This window comes from Panthera uncia, chromosome D1 (assembly GCF_023721935.1).
Source record: "Panthera uncia isolate 11264 chromosome D1, Puncia_PCG_1.0, whole genome shotgun sequence".
NCBI classification, from domain to species: domain Eukaryota; kingdom Metazoa; phylum Chordata; class Mammalia; order Carnivora; family Felidae; genus Panthera; species Panthera uncia.
In genome coordinates, this window is record NC_064808.1 from 66,499,225 (window position 1) to 66,518,097 (window position 18,873).

Consider the following 18,873-nt stretch of genomic DNA (forward strand, 5'->3'; position numbering starts at 1 on the left):
GGACGACCCTCATATCTCTTTGGCCAGAACAGGATTGGCTGGATTTAATTAGGACCCACTGCTTGGTGCTGGGAAAGGCCAAGACTTCCTCAAAGCACATGGCTATTTGGGGGGAAAAAGATAATGGAGAAAAAATAAATAAAGCAAACAACAACCAGGGTTTTGTTAAGGAGGCGGAAGGGGCCATCAGCAGTGTCTTTTGTATTCCCAGTGCTGAGAGTCTGTGATTCTTGGCTTGTTCCAGCCACATGTCTTACTTTATGCAGTTCTTCCTGCTTGGAACTCATCCACTAAAGCTTTGTATGCCTGGGCTATGTATGTGCTGGGCTATCTTCCCAACATGAATCAAAATCCTTTTTTCAAGGTTTAGATCAAGAACAACAATTCAGGGAAGAGATCTCTTACCACAATGAATTACTTCCATCCTTTCCAAGTGAGCTAGACAATCCACACCACAATTTACTAACTGGCTTATGTTGCTTTAGAGATGCTCTTCTCCTCAGGTGGCCTGTAAACATCTCAAGGTCACAGGCCCTGAATAAACTATCTTATTCCATTTGGATCTTCCATGTACTTAATGGTGTCCAACCACAAAGACAGTGCTTAATCAATGCTTGTTGAACCTAATCAGAAGACAGCCTTGAAGTGGTCTCTCTGGTAGGTGCCTGGAGATACTATGCTCAGCACTATGGGAGACACAGAGAAGAACAAAACACATAATTTCCCTCCTGGACCTTGTAGTTCAGGACAGGAGCTCATATGATGAATGATATGAAGTTGGAGAAGTCCATCTTCCTCTACCCATGTTACTTTTTGTTCTTTTGGGTTTTTTACTTGTTCCCCTCCAGTAACCTTTGGACAATGTTGAGGCCTCACTGGGGTACCCCGCTGGAGCCCTGTTTCCACCTGCAGTATCACAGACCTGAAATCTTCTTGATCTATTCTTTCCCATCCTTCTCCCTTTCACATAAAAACCTATCCTTCCTAAGTTTCAAGTGCTATGGTTTTAGGAGATTCTGGTTTAAGATTAGTCTCTAAGAAATCAGTTCATCAATAAAGTTTTCAATGTTACCCTTCCAGGGCACACAGAAAATTTGAGGGGACTCCTATAGGTGTAATGAGCCGACCCAAGGACATGACTATGATCACGGATTTTAGGGGTTTGCCTGCTGGTGGTGGAGTTCTTTCCTGGCAAGGCAGAAATCCCCTTTTCTTTGAGAATTCTACAACAATGACCCTTTATTCTTTCTCTAGTCCAAAAGGTTTCAAAACATTTACACTGTTTGCAGCATCTCTTAAGAAGCCACTCCTTCTGGACTAAACTTAGTGTGAGCAAACACAAGCTTTAGTGCATTTTACAGGTTAATGAGAGATCAAGGTTATTTGAGGAAAGGTCTACTCAACTCCTGCCTGTATGTACGTATTTCCTTCTCAGTAAGGAAATTCTCCCGCCCCTATTCTTTTGATCACCATGGCTGGGATTGCCAGAGACAAAGGAGGAAAAGGACAGAGTCAGATAAAAAAGAAACAAAAATCAGTTTGTTTAAATTGCCAGGGAAATCTGCCTTTGGCTAAAGGAAGTCAAACCCAGAACATCCTGTTCAAGTTACTAAGGCTCATTTACTTCCAGCTTGAGCAGAAAACTATAATCTTTGCATTTGTGTGGGGTGGCTCAATCTTTTCTACCTTCACTCTCAACCCCTACACCTAAACTTCTGGATGGCTGAGGTGTTCCTTTGTCCTCCCCAAACAGCAGTCTGCTCCTTCTGGATGCTAAAGTCCCAAGTAGGTCATGTGCAGTTAAATACAAACTCATTTTTTCTTTTTTGGTATGTAAATGTTCAAACTTCCTCTAAGAAAGAAAAAGCCAATTCCCTCAGGGACTGAAAGCAAAGTAGTTCAGAAAGGAGAATAAATGCTCCTTCTTCTCTCCTCTAGATCTCTCTGTTCCAGAACGTTTCAACGATGTGGGATCCAGACACAATTTAACTTGTTCCACATGACATTCGTGTAAAATAATAACTGAACAACTATTAAAGTCCTTCATGCTTTGGAAGGACTCCTTGTGCCACCTTCCTTAGATCTATTCCAGTATCAATTCCCCAGCACGGAACAACCCATGAAAAACCCTGGACTGCCCGGCTGGTCTGCCTGGGAAGGTGCCCATGCGTGAGTCAGAGCTCTCAGCAAAATGACACTTCTGCAGATAAGCCTGCAAGCTTTTTCTTGTCAGAAAATGAAAAGTATGTGTTTTCGTCGACTTTTACATTTTCCTCCCTTGAATGCCAGAAACTTTAGAGGCAAATTTATAGCCACGGTGCTCTAATCGGCTCAAAAATTATAGACTATAAGGGTTGGATTTAGAAGGAGCCCTTGAGATCACCTAATAAAATTCTCTTGTTTTATAGATGAGCACAGTGAGGCCCAGGAAGGAGGAGACTTGGTGACAGTCACACTGCTCAAACTGGGACCAGAGCCTAGGTCTCATGACTCCCAGGTTTTGCTACTAACGCACACTGGGGCCTGGCAGTATCCATTCCTTCTGCTTCCTTCAGATGGCCTCCACTTAGTTTTCAGTGAGCAACTTTTTACCAGCTCCTAATCCAGTGGTTTTCAAAGCGTGGTCCCTGCCCCAGCAGCATCAGGGTACCCTGAATGTGTGTTTTGCCAAGCCTCCGGGTGATCCCAATTCTCGCTAAGTCTGAGATGCCCTACCTTAACCTGTTTGCCCCACCCACCTGATTAAGAAGGAGATCAGGGCACTAATCGGATCCATCTAATTTCACAGCCCTTTTTCAGCTTGGCTCTTCCTGTTACCTAAGGCAGAGGTCCACTTAATTTACCTCTGGGGAAAGAGTTTATTGGAAATTTGGAACTGGGGTGGAAAGCCAAGGACTGGCACTTGCTCTGCCTGCTTCTTCCTCTCGCTGCCACCTGTCCAGTTCTCCTCTTTCCACAGATCTGTTCGTTAACTTTCCTCTCTTCCTTCTGTTCGTTCATAGCTGACATCTGCTTTTGTTGTACCACGACCCGACTCTGAACTCTCAACTATAGCATCCCTTCTGCCTTAATTTCTCTTCCTAACTGCAAAATTCTTCCTATGTAGCTTTTCCCATTTTTCGGTTTACACTCCTGAAAAGGACTCCAACTGACCCAGCACATCTTTTGAGTCAGTTCACACTGGTTCCATGCTTACCCCAAAATGCTTGGTCACCTTTGGTCTGATGCTTTGAGTCAGTTCACACTGGTCCCATGCTCACCCCAAAATGCTTCGTCACCTTTGGTCTGATGCTTTTTCCTGTCTAATCAACTATTGACATAAGATAAGTGTACAGTTTGGATGGGGTTTTGGGGGGGCGACTTCTGTGCAGTGCTAAAAGCTTCAGGAGGAAATTGGGGGAGGGGGAGAGAAGCATACATGGGTGACTCTTTCTGACCTCCCCCTCCACTAATCCTGGGAATGAGACATGAGGGAACTTGGCAATGGGTTTAATAGTTAGGCTTACCGAGGGTTGGATCGGAGATGGAAGTTCTGTTATATTATCATGATCCTAATCTTCAGTATACTGCCAGGCCAGGGTGGCCTGGAAAATATGGACTGCTGGTTATCAACTCCCCAGAAGTCACAGAAGATCCAAGCTGGAGTAACTGTAGAGATCACCCAGCTCAGTGATTCGTGGCCCTGGCTGCCATGAGAATCCCTGGGAGCTTTTGAGAAATGAAAGCTGCATGGGCTCCACCTTGGGCATTCTGACTTAAAGCTCCCAGATGCTTCTAATGCACAGCTGTCACTGAGAACTACGGGTCTAACTTGACCCTCATAATTTTACAGCTGGGGAAATAGGCTCGGCTATATAATGTGACTGTGGCTCACTTAAAGATCTCATTCCTACCTTGGTTATAGAGTTTGGGTTATTAGATCCTAAGTGGTTAGAGCTGGAAGAGATCACAGAAGCCACACACTTCAACCCTACACTTCCACGTGAGACTAAGGAGCTTAGTGACTTGCCCACAGAGTCAGCCAGGAAGGAGGTGGCCAAAGCTACAAACCATGTCTTATGACCCCTCACTCTTCTGTGCATAATACCAAGGCAGAGGAGCAAGGATGCCAGATGAGAAGCTAAGCAGGCCCAGCCGCAGACTTCACTCTTGCTCTGCTCCAGGGAACCTTTGCACAGCACAGCTGGAACAGCTTGGCAGAGAAACCCGATGTAACTGGGTGTGGAACGGGCTCGACCAAAGGAATTGGTACCTTGGGGCCTTGAGGATGGGGAAGAGGCAGCCAGTTTGATGATGCTAATCTTCACTTTCTGCCCGCCTTCCAATCATGCTGGGAGTACGGGTGCCTGTTGCTGATCAACTGACAGCTGGGCTGGAGTCCAGACTGTGATGTGCTCAAATGCTGTGCCCTGGGTGTCAGCGGGCTTCTGACACTTGCTGAGATAGGGTTGTCTTTGTTTTCCAGAGTGGCTTTAAGTCAAGATGTTGGCATCCATTGGTCCTGTGTATGGCTAGAAATGGCTTCGGTTGTCATTTGGGAAGCAGAGGCATGAACCCTGGGGGCCCTTGTGTACGTGGGTAGAGGCGATGGAAGTGGTGGTGACGGCTGAAGATAAAAAGGTTCCAATGTAAAAATAGAAACAAATAAAAGAGAAAATAAAAAGCATTTAGGGCTTCAACAGCAAAGACAAAAACCAAATGAGGCAACGGCTTAACAGACATAATGAGTGACAATCAGGAAAGCCCAAAGAGGTGAGTATGAGCCTCAACCACACCTTTCTGGGGGGCTGGGGTGAGGGAGAAGAAGCAATGAAAAAGCAATGTCCCTTTACGCTTGTGAGGAACCTTACAGTGGATAAAGTACTTTCACACACATGTAGCTCATCTGATCTTTACAACAACCCTAAGAGGCGGACAGTTCCTGTGGTCCAGACTTGGGGACAGGAGCAGCCGGGCTCCAAGGCCACACGGTTCACAGGGGAGCTGACCCATTCCCTCTGGACTCCAGCCCCAGTATTCTGTCTGCCATGGTACAGTGTGTGTGTGTGTGTGTGTGTGTGTGTGTGTGTGTGTGTGTGTATGTCCCTCATGTGTGCAGGCCATTCATGCAAGGGAGCTTCCATGAAGACATGCATGCAAATGCTTATCTCTGAGGTGTCATGTTCACAGGGCCACAAGAAGCTCACCTGTGAGCTCAGGAGAAACACAGGCATCTTAGACAAGTTAGCCTTAGTTTTCCTCTGGTAAAGTAACAAGCCCCTTTTGGGGTTGTGTAGGGATAAAGTACCCGAAGTGTCTAGCCTAGGGCCCACCATGAGCAGCGTAAGCATTCAATAAATGGTAGCAGTTACTGTCCTGCATACATGTTACTGGCCTGTGTGCAGGACCCCACCTGCCTGCAGATAAGAAAGACAATAGCCTGGCTCAGGGCCAAGGGCTGCTGGCTTTGTCCAAATCCAAACCTGACTTCAGGTATCTTCTACAGGATCTCGACCACCAGTGAAGCCAAGGCCCACTTCCTACCCTCACCTCTCCCTCCACATCTTCCCCTTACCTGCTAACAGGTTTGCTAGTTAGGCACAAGTATGGATCTTTTCAGGTCTGTATCACACAACAGAGGAATGGGGGCACTTCAGAGGGCCAAGATGCCCTCAGCTGGTTTACCCTTCAGACTCTTGGGTAGGGTGACTCAGAGTCAGATGACAGACCCTGAGGGTGGTGTCTTGAGTAGGTCACAGCTGCTGAGCACCTGTTAGGGCTGGGCCTTTTACACATGGAATCGCACTGAATCTTCGTAAGCAGCCACATGAACAAGCATCATTCCCATTTTACACAGGAGGAGACTGTGTGTGTGTGTGTGTGGGGGGGGGGGTCGCTAAATGGTCATAAGTCATCAAAAACTGGGATTCAAGTCCAAGTCTTCCTGCTTCAAAGTCTATGCTCCTTCTACTACCCATAACCCAGCCCTCACCGCCCATGTGGATGGGATCCCACACAGAGGCTGGGAAATGTCAGGGTTACAGGCATGTGCATATCTGTTAGATCCCAAGACGATGAAGGTGAAGACAAGGTTGGTCAAGATGGAGGTGCCTAGGGAAGGGAGGGTATTCTCCCACACTGGACAGCAGCCTACACCATACTGGCTTTCCCATCATAGCCCCTCCTTAGCTGAGTTGCATCTTGGACTCCTGCCTGGCCTCACCCTGGGCTTGCACATGTTAATGACATTCAAGGCCATTCCTTCAAGCCAGGCTATCCAGTATCTATGGCCCATGGAGAAGCACTCACGGGAGGTACAAAGGGTGAGGCAGGAAGGGGCAGAGGAGGCTCCACAGAATCTAGAACCTGCAGCTGTGTTTATCCACCCAGGGATACTCAGGTGCCCCAGAGATAGTCTAGCATCTCCCTCAAGGCTGTGAGGCGATGCAGAGCCCGAGGCACTTTGGAAGTTCCATTTTAGCATCAGCTGGACCTAATTAGCTTTGGAGGGGGACAGGCCCTTTCACAGAGGACTCCATTGTTCCTGGGAACCTGGCAGGAATGTTTATCAGTTCAGAAACTGAGAAGGAGCTGGCTCTCTCCCTCCTGGCCTTGGGGCTGTCCTCCCTTCAGATGCTAATCCATAAAGCCATTCCAAGCCAGGCCTCAGATGAAGCTCAGGGCTGGGGTGGAGCCCAAACTCCCATTTCCTTCAGGAGCAAGGCAGGTGTGGAATCAACACCTGGAAAGCAGCCAAATGGAAACCTGGTGCAACAGCTCAGACTGTCACATGTCAAGTAGCTTAATTGGGTAATCATCTGAAGAAGGGTTTGTGCAAAACATATGCGGGAAGTCTGTACCAAGAGTGTGAGGGAAGAATCCAAGAACACAGTTCAGTCTGCCCACACCTGCCTCAGCCCCACAGAGCCTCAGGCTCAGGACCTAGCTGGATCATTCTCTCCCAGGAGAGGCTCAGGAAAAGGTTATGTAGCAATCCCCACCAAAGAGTCCTGAGCAATCAAGCATTCCTGCAGCTGCAAGGGCACCCATCCCTAAATGCCCACCAAATAAATGTGCACAGTCCCAAACCACAGCAGGCAGTGTAGTGCGGTGGTTACCTGTCCACGTTCTAGTTCAGACTGCGTGGGTCTGAGTTCTGGCTTTGCTGGTTATGAGCTGTGTGATTTGGGACAAGTTATTTCTCTGTGTCTCAGTGTTCCCATCTACAAATGGGATGGCAGTAGTAACTACCTCTTAGGGGATTGTGAGAATTAAATAAGTTAATATGCAAAGACTTTAGGATGTGCCTGACCTTCAGCAAACAGTTATGCATTACTATGATGCTTTTTTCCTGCTCCAGTTCAACTGCACACCTTGGGCTGGGACCATGGCACTCTTGTTTTCCCCACTGTGTGTCCAGCTTCTGTAGTACCCTGACGGCCCTCACTCAGGGCTGGCCTGGTTCTCTGGGCTCAATGGTTGGCAGGGCCTTGTTTCCACCCATATGAACCCCCACTCTGCCACCATGCCCCTCTCCATTGCTGAGCCATTGGAGAACTGCCAACGGGTCCTGAATCCAGGTGGACACAGCTCTCCCTGTGACTCCAAACACCTTGTGTCGTGGGAAGGAGACCAAGCTCGTTCCTCTTTTTGGGCAGAGCCACTGGCCAATTCTCCTACCCCTCTATTTTCCTGTTTCACCCACCGTGGGGTCCTAGAGGACTTGCATTCTAGCAAGGGAGAGAAGGGTGTGCCTGGATCACTGTAAACAAATGCTTTTTGTCTCAATTCTTTGCTTTCATCTTTTACAGCCCAGCTCAAATGTCATCTCTTTGGTGTGGCTTTCCCTGACTCTGGTAGCCAGAATTCTAACTACCAGTTAGATCTTACACAAGTTCCTTTCCTCTGGCCACCTCAGTTTCCTCATCTGTGAAATGGAGGTACTGTTCCCAGACTAACCTGACAGGACATTGGGAGGATCCACTATGAGCCAATGGATGTAAAAGCTTATCTCCCCTCCCCTGACCCTCCTTGCCAGGCACAGGAGGTGGGGAGATACCCAAGTGAGCTGACCACCCAGGTGTCTATAAAACCTATAATACCAAGCCCTTTCCTGGAATGGCCATTCCCTTCTTCTTTACCCACAGAATTCCTATCCAACCTTCAGGGACCAGCTCAAATATCATCTCTTCTGTGAAGCATTCCTACCACCTCCAGGGAAAAGAAATTTCTCTCTCCCATGGACTCCTGTAATTCTTTGTCTCTATTAAATCTCTTATTTTTTAAACTTTTATTATATTTAACTTATATCATTATTGCCTGGCCCTTCACTGTGCTTGAGGTCAAGAATCATATTTTGTTCTTTGGGGGGTAATTTCACAGCATGTAACATGATGCCCAGCACCTAGTAGTTGCTCCATCAGTGATGAGGGAAACAAAGGGAAGAGAAATGCAGTTCAAATTAAATTCCCTCATCATAGCTTGCAGACCACTGATAGATGTCAGAGACATGCAGTGTGTAACGCTCCCCAAGAAGCTTATGGCTGCCTTAATGCCTTAATGTTTACACTTCCTTAAAAACTAAAAGCAATCTTATCTTGACAATAGCTAAATCTTTAGGGTCCTATGAGACCTTGCTTCCAGCATCCAGAAATTCCTTGGAGACTTATGTTACTCTACCTCCCCTCCCTGCACAAACTTGAGAGTATATAATCAGTTGTTCCTCACAACCCTAGTGCAGCTCTTTCTGCCCACAGGTCCTGTCCCCGTGCTTCAGTAAAATCACCTTTTTGCACCAAAGACATCTCAAGAATTTTCTTGGCCATTTGCCCACGAACCCTACTTCAAATTCCATCAATAAGTGTCCATTAACTCAAGTTCAGTTTTGTGTGTTCCCTGGATTCTAGAGTGGGTTCTGGAGGCAAAGTCTACCTTAAGAACCTGTTGTATGTGCAGGATCCTGATCCTAGTAACTGGTTCATCCGGAACCAACAACCAAATCTACAATCTAGATTGTAGCCTGGGAGTGGGATAGCCTTGCATTTCCACAGGACCTCAGTGGCCAGCCAGTACAGGCAGTGAGCCATGTCATAAGGGCTGAAGGACTTCAGGAAACAGTAGGTTCTGGAAGAGTCCAATTGTGTCTGTAGTTAAACATATGAGTTCATTAAATGTTCAATGACTCAATTTTCTTTTTAAAAATGTAAAAGTGTGTATGTATGACGCTACATGTAGCAATTTTTCCTTCCTCCTACAACAGTCACTGAAGACAAATAAACACTCACATGTATGACAGATACCTAATCCACACATCACATTTTACTCTCACAATGACTAGTTGATATAGGTAGTATTATTACCTTCATTTTACAAATGTTGAAATTAAGGCTGAGAGAGGATAAGGAAATTGCCCAAGGTCAAGGAGACTAAAAGTCAGGGCTGACAGCAAAGACGTAGCTCTTTCTAGTCAGTACACAATGCTACTTTCCCATCAGTGTCAAGTGCTTGCCAAGTACTGGTCTAGTATATGCAAATGGATCTGACATAGTGACTAACACCTCAAGAAATCTGTGTTCTGGTAGAGGGGGCTGATATACAAATAATTAAAAACATGAAGCACAAAAAATGTAACTATGGAATGGAACTACATGTAATGAATTGAGGGGGAGGCAAAGGAAGGAGTGAGCAGTTCAGCCCTGGTGGATCAGGGAGGGCAGAGAAGCTGACTCTTGGGTGACCTTGAAGGCTAGCAACAATTCTGATGGACAGAGAACAAGGAAAGAAGAGAATGCAGATGTCTGAGGCAGAGAGGAACACATGTGCAAAGGCACAGAGGATTAGAGCACCAGACGTACTTGGACATGAGGAACAGATCAGTGTAGCCAGAGCATGGGATTTCTGGGTCAGAGCTGGGCTGTGACAGGCTTACTTTCATCAAAGTGCTGGACTTGTTTCTTTAAGACTTGGAGGCTGCTGATGGCCTTGGAGGAGGGAAATGAGCTGACCTGCACCCTGCAGGAGGGAGGACCTGGGAGGATCATTTCTGAGTAAGAACTGGCAGGTAAACAGGGTCCTACATCCTTTAGAAATGTTCTAGCAGCTCCCAAGGTCTCTGCCACTACTGGTTTCAGATGAGAGTAAGAGAAAAGGAGTCTCTTTCCTCTTGAAAAAGGCAGGTTGAAGACCACTGCTACAGGGTCTGGGTGCAGTCCCCCCATAGGACTACAGAAGAATGGCTCCTTTTTTTTTTTTTAAGTTTATTTACTTTGTTTTTAGAGAGACAGAGACAGTGAGTGAGTGGGGAGGGGGAAGAGAGAGAGAGAAAATCCTGAGCACGCTCCATGCTCAGCACAGAGCCTGAGGCAGGGCTCAATCCCACAAACCATGAGATCATGACCCGAGCCCAAAATCAGGAGTCAGACGTTTAACTGACTGAGCCATTCAGACACTCCATGGCTGCTCTGAGTGATGAGGTCAGGTCTGCTTCAACAGCTGGACCCCACCCCCACCCCAAGAAGATGAGACATGACACACTGCCCTTGGCCAAAGGTGACAGTGGGGCCAGAAGAGGAAAAGAACCGGCATCAGGGCCTCCACGTGCTCAGGCGGCAGGCTCATCCCAAATGCTGGCTTCACAACTGGAACAATGTTTTTCCAAATCAACAAAAGATGTTCTAGATCCATGATTACATGCTCCTCATATACCAAAGGATTTATAAATTCTATGCAAACATAAATTACACATCAGTGCACAGCACACTGTATCTTAACATATTCTAACACAGACTAAAACAGTGGTCGATTACATATAATAAACCCAGGCCAGTCTTTTATCAGCAGTGCTAGAAATATGTATTGATAATAACCAGGCACCTTGCACTGAGGATCTTTGGAAAACACTCTCATTTTTCCTTTTTTATACCTTTTTAAAAATACATATTCTGAACTCATCATGAAAAAAAAAACACAAGCAATCTTTTTAGAAAGACTGCCCTCTAAATTCTTTGGCTCTGAAAGAAACTGTAGTGCCAAATTTTTGTCTAATAAAATGACATTTTAAGTGGAATCTGAGTCAAGCCCAAATGAAGGAATACTGCTTCTTTGAGTCAGCAAAAGAATTCAGTCTTTGGTATCCAACACTCCATTATTCATTGGCCCGAACTGGCAAGAGAGCCGTCGGCACTGTGGAGATGACAAGAGATGGGGTAGGTGGTAGGTAGATAATGAGAGAAAAACAATCTGAAATACCTTTCAGGCCAACTTTGAACAACATGTTGAGCATTTATCATTGGGAGATGGAAGGGCTCTGTTATTCCCTTGCTAGACCCTCTCTCAGCTCATTTCTCTGGGCGTGGAGTAATTTCCTGAGCAAGAGCTTAAGATCAAATGTCTTGTCGAGCCTTTGGCGCAACCAGGAATAGCCTCCAGAGTCCCATTAAGCAAGGCCAGAGGGAAGAATAGATTCCCCAACATGAGACGGCCCCTCCCTGAGCCCACGCCCCAGGATGGCTCACCGGGGCCTGCGGAAGGTCAGGCCATAGTGCTGACAGGCCAGCCCCACGGTGGGGGTGTACACGATGGGCATGAATTTCTCCACGTCTGACGTCAGCACTCGGTAGAAGAGCTTCTCGTTCCGGTCCTGGAGTGTCATGAGAATGATGTACCTTGGAAAGGGAGACGAGAATCACACTGGTCACATGAGCACCATAGTGGCAGAGCAGAGGTCCCTTGATGCAAAGACCCAGGGCTCCCGTTCAGCTACTTACAATGGCACGTTCATGGGCAAATCACTATCTCCCCTAAGCATGGGTCTCATTTCTTGTAAAATGTGGAGGATATTGTCTGCCTTATAGTACTTATCATTATTCATGGCATAGACACTATTCTAAACATTTTATATTAACTCATTTAAAACCCCCAAAGACTTGTGAGGTAGGTCCTATAATTCTGGCTGTTTTATAGATAAGGAGGGTAAGGCACAGAGAAATGAAATGGATTTGAACTTAAGCAATCTGACTCCAGAATCACAACCATGATGCAAGATGGTTAGTTATGTTATTACTGTGTGGACATTACTGAATGAAAAAATAATAGGGGCGCTTAGGTGGCTCAGTCAGTTAAGCTTCTTGACTTTCGCTCAGGTCATGATCTTGCCAGTCAGAGTTCGAGCCCCTCATCAGGCTCTGTGCTGACAGTTCAGAGCCTGGAGCCTGTTTCAGATTCTGTGTCTCCCTTTCGCTCTCTGCCCCTCCCCCATTCGTGCTGTCTCTATTTCTCTCTCTCTCTAAAAAATAAACATTAAAAAAAATTTAAAAAGAAAAAATAATAATATGCTGGAGGTGGCATAGAGTCGAGGAAAATACAGAACACACCAGAGCTGGACTTTCCCACTACAAAGGGCTGGTCCCTGTCACAAGCAGAGCTCCCCGAGTGGCTGAGTACCACTTGACCTCAGGAGGTGTGCTCCAAAAAAAATCTCTTTCTCACCTATTCCCTGAAGCCTGAAATCAGTAAGCCAGGAAAAAAGCCTTTCATTCAGAGTCCTGAAAATGCAAAAACCCTGGGGGAAAAAAACCCAAGGGCTGAAATTCAAGGTGAGGTGTTGGTGACTACTGATATCACACCCGTTCTGGACAACAGTGTAGGAGAGTATGGAGGCACTTGAGCCCTGGCATGGAATGGGGTGGGAGAGAGGTACCCAGAGGGGAATGATCCCTCACATGGTATCAGGGTCCTGGGTTTGAACCCCAGTTCTGCTGTTAACTAGCATTGTGACTCTGGGGAAGTCATGTGACTTCCCGGGGCCTCAGCCTCTTCCCTACCAAAGGCCCTGATCTAGAACTAAAAACAGTGTTTTAGAAGGAAGGGAGGATTTCTGCTTGTGTAGCCAGGATCTCAGCTCGTTACTAGTGTTCTGAGCTCATTCCCTTACTCAGTAGCCATTTGCACACATCTCTTCCCAGTTCTGCATCCAGTGATATCAAGTTGATAACTTGAAATCGGTCATGGTTGGGAGTATTTATATCATGGAAATTGGCCAATGCTATAAATCAGTGTTCTCCTCATGCCCCAGAACCAGTTACTATAAATTTACCAGCATACCATTACCCTTACTGGAAAGAAGCCAGGGAGCTTCCTTAGCATTTCCCTGAGCGCCTGCTGAAATAAGGGACTCTGGGAATGAGTGGGTCAGAGGAGTCAACAGACCATCAGGAGCAAGCCCTGTAGAGCAGCCAGTATCAGGCACGTCCCCTGCTCCCTGAGCCTGGCATGTCTTCCCAGGCATATGAGTAAAGTCTATCTAGCTGAAAAAAACTGGGGACAGGGAAGGGTTTAGGACTTTTAATTCTTAGGAAAAAGGATTTCACATTAGACTTTAATTCTTTGTAAATTAACAAACAGGGGAAGTTCAGATTGTTCAAAGTTAGAACATGTGTAATGCTGTTGGTTGGATTAATCCTGTACTTTCTGGTTTGGTCTTCAGGGTGACATAGTTACCCTGAGAGGAATAAACAAGAAGGAAAGAATATTTGACCTGGGCTGCAGTATGGCCTTGGAGTTAATGGGAGTGATACCCATAGAGTTTACCTGTTCCGGAATAGAGGGAAGGGGGGAAGCAGAGCTTTCATTATTCACTACAATTTAGAAAAAATGGACTCTATGGGGGAAGCATGGGAAGACAGGTGCAGGATTTGACATCCTGCTGAGGGGGACACCCACACCATCAATGACCCAAAGTCTTGGCCATGAAGCTCTACAGATATTTGGGGGGGGTCTCTTATCTTCTCCCCAAATTTCTGCCGGAGCCCAGCAAGGCGCTGTATTTATTTTTGCACGCTTTTGCACAGTGCCTAGTGTTGTAAGTTACAGTTACTATGTAACTATTCTGAGCACATTACAAATACTAATGCATTTAAGGCCTTATCATAACCCTATGAGTTAGATACCACTGGTATGGTACAGATGAGCAATGAACCAGAGGGGCTGAGTAAGTTTTGCTGTTAAGTGATAGAATGAGGATTTGAACTCAGTCTAATACTAGAGTCTAGTCTTACAGCCACTGAGCTCTAATGCCTCTTAGCTATGGCACAGCAGAGCAATTAAAAGCAGACTCTGGAGCGAACTGTGTTCAAATCCTGGCTGTACCAATTCACAGCCATGTGACGTGGGAGGTCACCACCTTCTTTAGTAAAACTGACAAAGCTGACCCTATGATCCCTCATTTGGCTCTTCGTGTAGTACCCCCACTGGGAGAACCCAGAGGGGAGGCAGGGTTATTAACGGCTCCCATAAACCTCTAACATACGACATCTGAGGTCCCTTCGGAGGTGTCATTGTGCATTTCCCCTCTTCTCCCACACATTCCCCTTACTGTAGGAACCTGGGCCATGTACCACTTCCTTGACCCACCTTGCTCTCCTTCTCCCCCTTGCTCCCCTTCTCCCTGTTGAGTGAAATGCCTTCCATGAACCCCAGTGCCGTCTGCTGAAGTCCCATCAGTGCTTCTCTGGCTGACTCAGATACCATCACTTCCCAGAGGCCCAACCAGATTCCACTGGTTGGACGTCAGTCTCCCTTCCCAGTTCTCCCAAGACATGTCTACGGTGTCTCTATCATAACAAGCCCTGTCCCTCAGGGAGACCACCATCCTGTGGAAGACAGGACTGGGTCTGGGATGTCTCAGGGCTCTCAGCCTTTCCCTGCTGCAGAGAACCAAGAGAACCTTGTATGGGCCACAAGAAACAGCTCAGCCTGTGGCTCGAGTAGAGAGAGCAGATCTAGGCACTGACTTGTCCAGGTCGCTCTGCTGCCGCTCATAGTATCTCATGATCCGGAGAAGCTGGACGTCCTGGCTCAGGAAGCAGGGGGGAATCAGGCCGTGGATTCCAAGCTGCAGCCTTTCTTCAAGTGTAAAGGCCATCCCCTGGGAAGAACAAGAAAGAAACACACACGCGAAGGGATATGTGTAAAACTACAGAACAGAAAGGTTCCATTCACAGACAGGCAAAAGTCACTGATTCAACAGTGGGCCCTGCATTTGAATCCCACCTCTGCCATTTAAATGACGGGCAATCTTGTGCTAAGTACTTGGATTCTTCTGAGTTTCAGATTCTTCCCGGAAGAATGAGGAAAATATCTACGTGGTCAGTTTTTTTGGTTAGTTTTTGGTTTTTTTTTTTTAAATGTGTTTTATTTTTTAGAACAATTTTGGATTTACAGAAAAAATGAGAAGACAGTACAGAGAGTTCCCATATATCCCCTCAGCCAATTTCTATTATTAATATCGTCTATCACTTCAGTACATTTGTTAGAGCTCAAGAACCTATAGTGACATGTTATTATGAAGCAAACGCCATAGTTTATTCAGGCTTCCTTGAGGTTTTTTTTGTTTTAGAGAGCAAATGAGCAGGGAAGAGGGGCGGGGGGTGGGGCAGAGAGAGCATCTTAAGTAGGCACCATGCTCAACGTGGAGGCTGATGCAGGACTCAATCCCACAACCCTCGGATCATGACCTGAGTTGGAATCAAGACTCAGGCACTCAACCAACTGAGCCACAGGTGCCCCATAGCCTTCCTTAGTTTTTACCTATGGCCCTTTCTGTTGTTCTTTTTGCAGGATCCCACACTACATCTAGTGATCATGTCTCCTTAGGCTCCTCTGTCTGACAGTTTATCAGACCTTCCTTGTTTTTGATGACTGAGAGTTTTGAGGAGTACTGGTCATGTATTTTATACAATACCCTTCTATGGAATATGTCTGATGTTTTTTTCATGACTCTACTGGGGTTATGGGTTTTTAGAAGGAAGACACAAAGTGCCATTTTACACATCAGATCAAGATACACACTGTCAACACGATTTATCACTGTTGATATCAACCTTGATCGTGACCCTGATCACCTGTCTGGGTAGTGCTTGTCAGGGTTCTCCACCGTAAAGTGACTCCTTTTTTGGAATCTTCTGTATGCAAGATTTGTCCCTTCTCCCCATTTATTTATTCAATCATTTATTTATATTAGAATGGACTCATGCGTATTTATTTTATGCTTTGGGTTATAATCCAATATTTATTTTGTTGCTCAAATTGTTCCAGCTTTGGCCATTGGGAACTCTTTCAGATGGCTCCTGTGTCCCTTTGACATATTCCCCTAATTCCTTCCTCCTCACTCCCTCTTTCTCTTCCTTCCTTCCTCTCTTTCTTTCTTTCTCTCTCTTCCTTCCTTCTTTCTTTTTCTTTTCTTCTCTTTTCTTTCTCTCACTTTCTTCCTGCCTCCCTCCCTCCATCTCTTTCTCTCTCTCTTTCTTTCATCTACTTCTTACTTTCTGGCACAAGATGATCTAGGATCACCTTTTATGTTATAGCCTGCTCTGGTCCTAGAATCAGCCATTCATTCAAGGAGACCTAATTCCTTCTTTGAAACATGGCATTGGAAACCAAGGTCTGGTCTCTACTCAATACATGTGCCACTTACTACTGGGGTTTTATTGTTTCTAGTCCCTCTCAGCTAAAAGAGCAAGGAAATGAATCTATATTAAGCTAAACATAACTTCATAGTAATATCTCTAATCCATTACTGCATGGATCATTCTAGCCTCATCACTTTGCTAATCTGTAAATTCTTACTGCACCAGTGAGAGACTAAGCTCCCAACACTAAGTACATGCCACCCATGTACTTAATTACTCAATTCCAGTATACACATTTGGTATCAGAATTGTTAACCCATGCCACCATGGGAAACAACTTAATACACTAGATTATAGTGCTTATAAGCTGTTCCTTTTGCCTTTAGTCTTCCAAACTTCACTTATTTCCACAGCTACTTAGGTCAGCACTTTTCCTTCCACTCCTTCACTGAGGTTGTATCATACATCTATGTATGATATAACACAGTTACATTCTCATGTTACAGTGTGCATTTGATCCAGTAGCCTATTAAATGATTTGGAAAAAAAATCTGGATACACTAAGATCCATTCTTTGTACTGTAAAGTTGTAGGAGTTTTGACAAATGCATAAGGTCTTGAATCCAACATTATGGCATCATGCAAAATAGTCTCACAGCTCTAAATATTCCATGTGCTTTACCTATTCATCCCTCCCTTCCTCCCCCTGGACCTCTGGCAACTACTGATTTTTTGGCTGTCTGTACAGTTTTATCTTTCCCAGAATGTCACACAACTGGAATCACACAGTATGTAGCCTTTCCAGATTGGCTAATTTCACTTAGCCAGAAGCACATAAGGTTCATCCATCTATTTCTGCGGCTTCCTAACTCATTTCTTCTCATCATGGGAGGACATTCCATGGTCTGGCTGTCCCCTAGTTTCTCCGCTTATCTATTCATCTTGGTTGCTTCCAGTTTTTGGTGAATATAAATAAAGTTGCTATAAATATTCATGTGCAGGTTTTTGTGCAGACATAAGTTTTCAAATCAATTGAGTAAATACGTAGGAGTGCAAGTGCTAGATCATATGGTAAGGCTATGTTTAGCTTTTTACACAAACTGCCAAACTGTTTTCTAAAGTGGCTGTGCTATTTTGCATTCCCACCGCAGCAATGGAGTTTCTATTGCTCCATATCCTTTCTAGCATTTGGTACTGCCAGTTTTTTAAATTTTAGTCATTGTAATAGAACTGTAATGGCATATTATTGTAGTTTTAATCTGTAACTCTCTATTGACATATTAATGGTGAGCATTTTTTCATATGCTTATTTTCTGTCTGTGTACCTTTTTTGGTGAGGTATCTACTCAGATTTTTGCCCATTTTTTTGCTTGTTTTCCCTAATGTTAAGTTTGAACATTTCTTTGATCTGAGTTTCAATGTAACCCATATCAAAACTCAAACAACCTCTTTTGCAGAAATAGAAAAGTCAATCCTCAAATTCATATGCAATAGCAAGGGGCCCTGGACAAACAAAACCATTATTTAATTTAATTTAATTTAATTTATTTTTTAATATGAAATTTATTGTCACATCGATTTCCATACAACACCCAGTGCTCATCCCAACAGGTGCCCTCCTCAATACCCATCACCCACCCTCTCCTCCCTCCCACCCCCCATCAACCCTCAGTTTATTCTCAGTTTTTAAGAGTCTCTTATGGTTTGGCTCTTTCCCTCTCTAACCTTTTTTTTTTTCCCTTCCCCTCCCCCCATGGTCTTCTGTTAAGTTTCTCAGGATCCACATAAGAGTGAAAACATATGGTATCTGTCTTTCTCTGTATGGCTTATTTCACTTAGCATAACACTCTCCAGTTCCATCCACGTTGCTACAAATGGCCACATTTCATACTTTCTCATTGCCAACTAGTATTCCATATGTAAACCACAACTTCTTTATCCATTCATCAGTTGATGGACATTTAGGCTCTTTCCATAAATTTGGCTATTGTTGAAAGTGCTGCTATAAATATTGGGGTACAAGTGCCCCTAGGCATCAGCACTCCTGTTATCCCTTGGGTAAATTCCTAGCAGTGCTATTGCTGGGTAATAGGGTAGATCTGTTTTTAATTTTTTGAGGAACCTCCATGCTCTTTTCCAGAGTGGCTGTGCCAGTTTGCATTCCCACCAACAGTGCAAGAGGGTTCCTGTTTCTCCACACCCTCTCCACCATCTATAGTCTCCTGATTTGTTCATTTTAGCCACTCTAACTGGTATGAGGTGGTATCTCAATGTGGTTTTGATTTGTATTTCCCTGATGAGGAGTGATGTTGAGCATCTTTTCATGGGCCTGTTGGCCATCTGGATGTCTTCTTTAGAGAAGTATCTATTCATGTCTTCTGCCCATTTCTTCACTGGATTATTTGTTTTTTGGGTATTGAGTTTGGTGAGTTCTTTATAGGTTCTGGATACTAGCCCTTTATCCGATATGTTATTTGCAAATATCTTT

General features: G+C 45.1%; 1 protein-coding gene across 2 annotated transcripts in view; it reads right to left on the reverse strand.

The window, feature by feature from the left end:
• ME3 (malic enzyme 3) overlaps positions 1-18,873 on the reverse strand; it is a 183,716-nt gene that overhangs the window by 84,123 nt on the left and 80,720 nt on the right. For both annotated transcript variants that reach the window (XM_049653106.1, XM_049653115.1), the window contains exons 2-3: positions 14,769-14,902; positions 11,493-11,642 (exon numbers count right to left, since the gene is read on the reverse strand). In XM_049653106.1, the coding sequence (XP_049509063.1) occupies positions 11,493-11,642; positions 14,769-14,902 (284 nt within the window). The remainder of the gene's footprint in view (positions 1-11,492; positions 11,643-14,768; positions 14,903-18,873) is intronic.